Here is a 7,917-nt window from a genome sequence, read left to right as displayed (position 1 = left end):
TACACATTGTTTTCATCCGCTTGTGTGGTGGCATGTAGTCAAAACAGAGGGAAGACTTTGCAGGAGATAGAAGTTTCCCTCTTACGAACACAATGAAGGTGCATCTCTACTCTTTCCTTTGACAAACCATTCCAGATGAAGATCCAGTCATATTTTATCTTCATAATCAAAGATTTCCTTAAAATCATGTGTTTCTGGCAATGGCACCTTCACTACTGCACGGGCCAGACCAACCGAGTTCAAATAATTAGGCTGTAGCTTCTTTTGTGTAGTGTAACTATTTGTGTAGTTTCTCTTTCAATAGGGCTTCTATTAAATGGCTGCCTGGTCATGCGAACTACTTTTATTCTTAATATTTTGTGTATGTTTGTTTATCTTGAATTTAGTAGGCAATATAAAGCTCATGCTTTCAGGGAAATGATTGACCATTGCATTTTTTGAGCTATCATACTCTTATCTTACCAAATGGTATCATTGCCACCCAGCACAGGATCGGCGAAGCACCACCGAGCGTAGCACCGACCACGACCTCCATTTTTCTTTGTGGGCTAGAGAAAATATTCTGCCAGAGCTCTCCTAGCGCGTGCACTTTCTTCCGTGGCCAGCAGCAGCGACAAAAAATCTGGGCACTTAGGGTGAGATAGACAAGCATTATTTTCCTTTTTGTGATGATATTTGCATTCCAGAAGTAGTTCTTGCTTCATGAGATTCTGCTTATGTTTATTTTCAGAGTTCAGGACTGACATAGAGGAAATGATTAGTACTTTGAGCCGATCGTGGACCTGTGGTAGTTGATATGCTTGATTGTTCTGCTCTAGACAGTTATACGCTTTACTGCAGTTTTAATATCTGATGAGTTGAGAAAAAAAATATTAGTCTTCCTTTATATAGGTATGTTGCCTTGCTGAGGCTGCTCTGCTTTTGCTATATTTGCTGCTCTTGGCTATACTATTGTTCTGTATATATAGAGATCGGAGAAGAGAGCAGCAGCCTATTACTACTGATTTTGTTCAAGCTGCTACTTGCTTACTGTTACACATCTACACAGGCAAGGCTGCTGCTTACTGATTGCAATCCATTCATGATATGTAGATATATATGCTTCTGCTAGGTACTTGTGAACATGGAGACAATAAATGGACGCTTCAGTGCTAGCCGGCCGGTGGCCACGCATTGGCAGCCAATGCTTGGATACATGACTCCAACCAGCTATAGTGAGCAGACTTTGATCTTGATATGTTAGTCCGAGTGGATAAACATTACTAGATGTTAAATGTGATGTGACTGTATTGGTTGGACGTCGATTAGGATATAAGTAAGACATAGCCACATATGATTTTTCTTCCAGTTGCCATATGATGGAAATCAGTAGCTTGATTTGCTGTTCAACAAACGTTCATGGTATGTGTGTGTGCTTGCTTTTGCCGATTCTCAAGAAAATGCTCGCTTTTTGGATGTGGTTCTTAGTTGTGGGCATTTGGTACTTATGACATTGAGAACAAAAATTGATCCTATGATCTTGTACCTTTAAATAAGAAGTTTTGGCTGTGATTAGGAGTAATCAGATTATTTACAAATCATGTGGAGAAAACTTGGATCGGTTATGGTAAAACCTCTCATGCCATATGTATCATGTGGAGACCTACGTATGATATTTTTTTCCAGTGCTATTAGAAAAGATGTTGCTTTTGAACCTTCCATGTTGAGAAACTAAAAATAGTATTTCTATGTTTTACCTTGCTCTAATATTTGTTCCCTGGGTTGAGAATGGCAAGAAGATGCTTATACTCCATGGTACAAAGTGCTATTGGTGCAGTTTTGAACTCCTTGCTGACAGATCATTCTCACCTGATGCGCCAACAATAACATCATCAAGCTATTTGAGTGTAGTGGTGGAACTCCCTGGAGGTATTGTACATGATCATATGACAACATTGTAGTTTCATCCACATCTCTGCCATAGCACTACAAATGGAAACTTTTAAAAGTCCAATGTTTCCAGTTTAAGAATGCATCGGCATTTTGTTTATATTTATTTGAGTCGCTACTAAATTGTTAATCTTGAGCATCACTTGATCAACTATGTGCATTGAAGTCTTATTTGCCTTTCCTAAGCTCGAGACTGTTGGAATGGGTCTACTCCTTGCTAATCATCACCTGGCCATTGATACGCTGCAACAGGACACCTCACCACTGGATGAAACTCACAACGACCGGAATCTACACCGTCCAGTGTGTCATGGCGTCCCTCCTCTAGCTCACTCTTGGTTATCGCCGTCTTTGTCGCCCTTTCACAAATCCCTATGGGGGAAATAATGTATGACATGTGTTGCCTACTTGATTCCGGCTTTACAGATCTTCGCATGTGACCTGCGGTGAGGACCAGTTTATTAGGGGACATAGTTGAAGAGCAGCATTGATTGGTAAGCCTCGTATGGTATTACTTGCATAATAAAGATTGAAATTTACCAGTTTGTTTCCTTTTTTTCTCTGTTTTACTATCTTTATTTGCAAAGTTAAATAAGTATGTATATTTTAGGCCTATAATTTACTAACTATTTCAATCTCTCTTGTGGATCTGTGGTGAGGTGTGTGGTGACCAGTGGTGCCTGAGGGCATCTGGATGTTGGTAGACGCACTAAGTTGCGGCGGCCACCAGCTGCAGCAGCTGCACTACAGGACGGCGGGCGGCAGTAGCAAGATGAGGCAGTGACCAGCAGCAGCTGCACTACGGGGCGGCGTTAGCGAGTAGCAGCAGTAAGGCGAGGCAGTGGTGAGCAGCGGAACAACCATGCAAACTGCAAGAAGAATGAAGAAGCGGTAGCAACATATGGTGAATCATCAGGTATCACTTCTTTCATATGCCTTATGTTTGAGCATGCTTAGGAGCTGGCTTGAGAAGAGAAGTTAGTGCACATCCTTCTAACTCTAATGTATCATGGTAATTGCTTCAGTTCACATTTTTTCCAGTTTACAGATACCCATGAGATGAAATACCATGCTATCTTTTAGTCAGATAAGTTGATGATATGTGCCAAATTATACATGGTAAGATTGGTACTTTTTTCTTGACGTATATTATTAGCAAGCTCTTCTTATAAATATGATTTATCAATTTGTAGTAATACATCCCATGCAAGATTACTCTTGTCCGGTGTGTTATAATTAATTGCAATATAAAACATTTTGGCTGCTATGTTGTCTGCTCTATAGTTGGATATGGCCGGCTATGCTATATCTGTTTAGGAAGGTTGAGCACACAGTAAGAAAATACTACTTTCATCATAAAATCAGTTGCTTAAAATATTAGTGTATCATGATCTAAAAAAGGTGTATCATTTGTGATATATGTACTGTTTTTAAATTGTCACAGAGTATATGCATACACTATTCATTCATCCATCTAGATCTAATGTATCTTTTCATGTCCCTGCAAAAGAGCTTATCAGTATGTGTGTTCTGGTTATATATTAACAAGAATAGCAGAGGAATCGATGGCAAAAATAAGGAACAATATTCTTCTTATTTCCAAGAAAGGCATTTAATTGATTCATGTTAGTTCTTGGAACTAAAGCATCATACAATGATAGGTAACAATAAGATACTTAACACATCTGAAGCTGAAGGTGTTGTCTTATATTGTGTAAGTTCGGACGGCTGTTACAAAAGCTGTTTCTGTAGTTATTTTTCTGAAACCAGTATATCAATACATATACAATGGGTGTTTTGCAGCGTCTAACATAAAAACAATCCAGGACTTGTTTTTCATAAAACATGGGTTACTTTCATAGTGTGAATATGCTTATTTAGCAAACTTTCCTGTCTATTAAAACCAAATACGTAAGAAACTGTGGTTGAAAACTATGGTGTCTAACACCTTCTACAACAATGTTGAACAAGTGATAAACTACTATGCTGCCAAATCCATCCAAAACCAGCAACATTTTTAATGCAGGTCCATGTACTAATATGAAGACACTGCAATCTGTTAAGTTTTTGCCCGTGCATAATTTAAAAATACTTAACTTTGTAGAGATTACAATATTTTTTAGGTCATTTGATGTGAGATATACTATTGTTAAATTATTCATATGTTATAGACACCAACACAGTTGGATCGTTTGAATTTACGTTTACTTAAACCCATGATTGTTATGAACCTTTTTCTTCCTTTTTACAGCACAATTTGGGTTAAGAGCTCCCGCCCATTCCCTATCGAGATTAGCCTATGGATTATCCGAGACATCATCCGAGGAGATGGAGTTGTCCATCCGTTATGCTTCAATCTTGCTGTGCGTAAGATTACTACCGACGCAGCCGAGAGGAGCGCAGACACCAGCTCTGTTGGAAAGACACATTTTTTCAATTTGGGATTCCATGAGCAAGCACGCGCGCTAAGGCAGACCTGGTTAAGCCAAGAACAGCACACCAATGCGCTGATTAACAATGTCGTGCATGAGCCTTTTCCAAGATACGACGTGTTTCACACCCCTACAATTGTAAGTGTTCTCATTTTTATAAATTAGTTTGGTTACTTTGTTGCCATTTACATTTGTCTACCAAATGCAGTATCTTCTCCCACTGGCGCTTGTGGATTCGTCCTATGGTCTTTTAGCAGTGAAAATGGAAATGGAGAGGACTATCGTTATTGATTATTAAAACGAGGCTTTATTTCAGTTTGAGGAGGACTTCCATGACACTGAACTTCAGAGGGAAGCCCTTTTAGTGAAGCAAGAATACAGCTTTGTCTTGCAACAGGAGGCCCCTGATAGGAGAAGCCAACTTGTGGAATGGCTCGGACAAGAGAACATTCATCTATCGGCCGATACATCTTGTACGTCATCGACAAAGAGGCACATTGTCTATATATTATGGATCCTATTCAAACATCACAATCGTCAGAGGATAAAAAATTGAGGCATGCACTGAAATTAAAAAGTTTTGCAAGGGATTTCAAAGAAGCACTCGAAATAAAGCTGTCTGGTTGGAATTCTGATATATCTAAATGACAACGTTTATTTCTGTTCGGTGTTCCTGTGAGTATAGACGGGTAATGAATTCATAATAAAAACAGTTACTTTTGTTATTACTATATTTTTTATATTACTAATTTAAAGTTTTGCAGGAATGTGTCTGGCTATTTTGTTTTTTATTTTATGCTCTGGTGGAATGGTAAAGAATTGGTCAAGCCGGTTTGTGCGGTGAGTATTGTGCGTTACATGTTTTAAGACCTTCGGCGTGAAATTTTTATACTAACTACATGTATTGTTTGTGCAGGATGGGTATGAATTGAGGAAGCATTTTTTATTATACTTGCTAAAACATCATGGGAATGAAGTTAGAGGAAACTTTTCTGATATTGTGAAAGAATTTCTTAAACGCATCATCTAGATATTAATAGTTTTGTAATAGATGTTCAGTTGGACCATCACTTAGTTTGTTACATGGACATGTCGTTAATTTTTCTTTATGTTATCAAATTACATCGCAACAATGAACTTCAGTTATTAAATAATTGTGTTTGTATTATATTGTTTGTATGTGTGAAATTTAATATGTAACTTTGGTAAACTATTTCAAGAGCCCATGACAACGCACGGGCACTCTACTAGTGTCTATGGGTTTCTAGGTTAACCCTGGAAAACACGAGTTCAGTGACAACCTTGGTTGTTTCCTTATGTGGGAAAGACTTACGATGAGCGGTTTAATCGTAATTTTTTTAGGACCCCAATAGCTGCTGCTCGTTCCTAGGGAAGGCACCAAAGCCAACGAGGAGGTTCATTCCAGCGAACCTCGATGAAGTGTGATTCCAGTGCGACCCGGTTGGCCTAGTAAGCATGCGGGGGAAATGGGCTAGGCCCATTTTAGTACATTTCTGCAAAGAAAATGGCATCAACAAAAAAAACTTTGTCTCAAAAAAGCAAAAACTAATATGGAAAAGCATAGAAACATCAATTTACAGTTGCCATGCTACACTTTATGAAAGTGCCATCCTGCAATTTAAAATTTAACCATGGTGTATGCAAAACAAATGTGGCATGGTATCTACGAAAAATAAAAAATGCCTTGCCCTAGTTTGTAAAACAATGTAATTGATCCAATGGCAACTTCAATGGAAAAATATGTTTTATCTAGGTAAATCCAATAAATTTGCCATGGTCCAAAGACAATGTTTTTTTGTAAAAGATACGAAAAATTGCCTAGGTCTAACTGAAAATTAGCCATGGATTAATTAATAAAATTGACATGGTATAACTGAAAATTTTGACATGGTCCAAAATAATAATTTTGCCATGCTACCTAAAAAAACTACCATGGTCTAAATTGCCATGCTACCTACAAAAAACTACCAGGGTCTAAATAATTATATTGCCATGGTACCTACACCAAAACTACCATGGTGTAACTAATAAAATTGCCATGGACTAATTTTTTTAAAAAATCATGGTTTAAATAATAAAATTGCCATGCTACATATAATAAAACTGCACATGAGAACTTTATAATTTTTCTCCTAAAAAAAGCATGGCAACTTTTGGGATTTGTAAACGGCACATGGCAAAAAATTATAAAATTACACACGGCAAGTTTAGAAACTATTTTCTTCTGAAAAGCACGGAACTTTTAGGATTTGTAATGCGCACACGGCAAGTTTGAAAACTATTTTCTTGGTTCTACTTCTTCTTGGGTTTCTAGGTCGTACCAAAATCCGCAAGTTCCACGCGCAACAAGTGCACTTACATTGGCTTTTTTTTTCTTTCTCTCTCCAATACGGTGTTCATCTTTACGGGGAGAAGAAGATCCACTGCAATAGGTTCAATCATAGGTTCTTTTTGGGGGTTCAGTCGTAGGCTAACTAGCGAGCAAGTCTTGCCCAAGTAATTATTCTTTCTTTTCTCAAATAAAATTGTCGCCTAAGTGAGATTAAGAAAAAAAATACCTAGGTTTGCTCCCGCCTTATTTTCTTTCTTTATTTCCACCTACTTTTCTTTTCTTTAAAATTTTCTCTGCCCATTAATAGTAATTTGGACCTTTGCGAAATCTGTCAGAACTAGCAACACTTTTTTGTGGCCATATCACACACTTTGGGCGAACTACTGTAATATTATCTCCATTTTTCCTCACTCTAGAAAAAAGTGGATTTATCTGTTCTTAAAGGCCGAATATCTTTCACTCCCTACGTGGGCATTTCTCATCGTGTACACACGGGCATTTTTGATGCATGGGATAACTCGAAACCACATGGAACATTTCTTCTCCTATAGTTCGGTGGATCTATGCGGACATTTTTTTTTGTTTGACTATGAGAACAACACAACTCCTCACCTGTGTGATACATTTTTTTTTTTTGAGGAAGACCTGTGTGATACATGAGCATCTACATTTTTCACTCGGTGCACACATTCATCCAAGTTCAAAAGGCCGACTTGCCAAATGTGGCAAAATAGGGGCCTCGTGGGCCGGATCTGGGCGATCGGCCTGGCCCGCTACAAGCCCCAAACGCGCATCTCTCCTAGCCAGCCCCTCCCTGCTGCTCTACCACCACCGAGCCGCCGTAGAACGCCGTCGCCCGTCCGTCCCCCACCACCACCACCCGCGCCTGCGTCGCCGCCGGCGCCGTCGCCGTCGCCCGTCCGTCCTCGTCGGGGCATCGCCGTCCCCGCCCCGCCCCGTTCGTCCGCGGCGTCTGGCCACCGAGGCTTGAGGTACGACCTTGTTCCCTGTTTCTGTCCATTCAGCCCAGCGATTAGTCAAATCACCTTCGGAACTCGCCGGCGCGCAGGTCCCGCCGTCCGGCCGCCACCATGTGCGGCATCCTCGCCGTCCTCGGCGTCGGCGACGTCTCCCTCGCCAAGCGCTCCCGCATCATCGAGCTCTCCCGCCGGTAACGCGCCCCGGCTGTCTCAACCCCCTCCC

At 40.0% G+C, this 7,917-nt stretch overlaps 1 protein-coding gene and 1 long non-coding RNA gene across 5 annotated transcripts in view; both read left to right on the top strand.

Annotated features, from left to right (window-relative positions):
- The first annotated feature begins 494 nt into the window (after nt 1-494).
- Nucleotides 495-5,470, top strand: LOC119349728. 3 transcript variants are annotated; one of them, XR_005169512.1, is made up of 7 exons: nt 495-635; nt 2,182-2,845; nt 2,978-3,048; nt 4,181-4,499; nt 4,570-5,050; nt 5,126-5,201; nt 5,278-5,470. It is a non-coding gene; the product is annotated as an uncharacterized LOC119349728 (long non-coding RNA). The 3 variants fall into 3 exon arrangements; XR_005169510.1 differs by having other exon boundaries at nt 2,971-3,048; XR_005169511.1 differs by lacking the exon at nt 495-635 and adding an exon at nt 1,723-1,908 and having other exon boundaries at nt 2,971-3,048.
- A 2,107-nt stretch (nt 5,471-7,577) lies between these two features.
- LOC119349724 (asparagine synthetase [glutamine-hydrolyzing] 2) overlaps nt 7,578-7,917 on the top strand; it is a 6,397-nt gene continuing 6,057 nt past the window's right edge. Inside the window, exons 1-2 of one of the 2 annotated variants that reach the window (XM_037617814.1) lie at nt 7,578-7,706; nt 7,784-7,885. In XM_037617814.1, coding sequence (XP_037473711.1) covers nt 7,806-7,885 — 80 coding nt within the window. In that variant the 5' untranslated portion in view covers nt 7,578-7,706; nt 7,784-7,805. Of the gene's footprint in view, nt 7,707-7,783; nt 7,886-7,917 lie in introns of those variants that run through there. The other variant, XM_037617815.1, reaches the window with a different exon arrangement.

This window comes from Triticum dicoccoides, chromosome 1B (genome assembly GCF_002162155.2).
Source record: "Triticum dicoccoides isolate Atlit2015 ecotype Zavitan chromosome 1B, WEW_v2.0, whole genome shotgun sequence".
Lineage (NCBI taxonomy): Eukaryota > Viridiplantae > Streptophyta > Magnoliopsida > Poales > Poaceae > Triticum > Triticum dicoccoides.
Note: the sequence above shows the minus strand (reverse complement) of the source record. Positions and strands in the feature narration are given on the sequence as shown.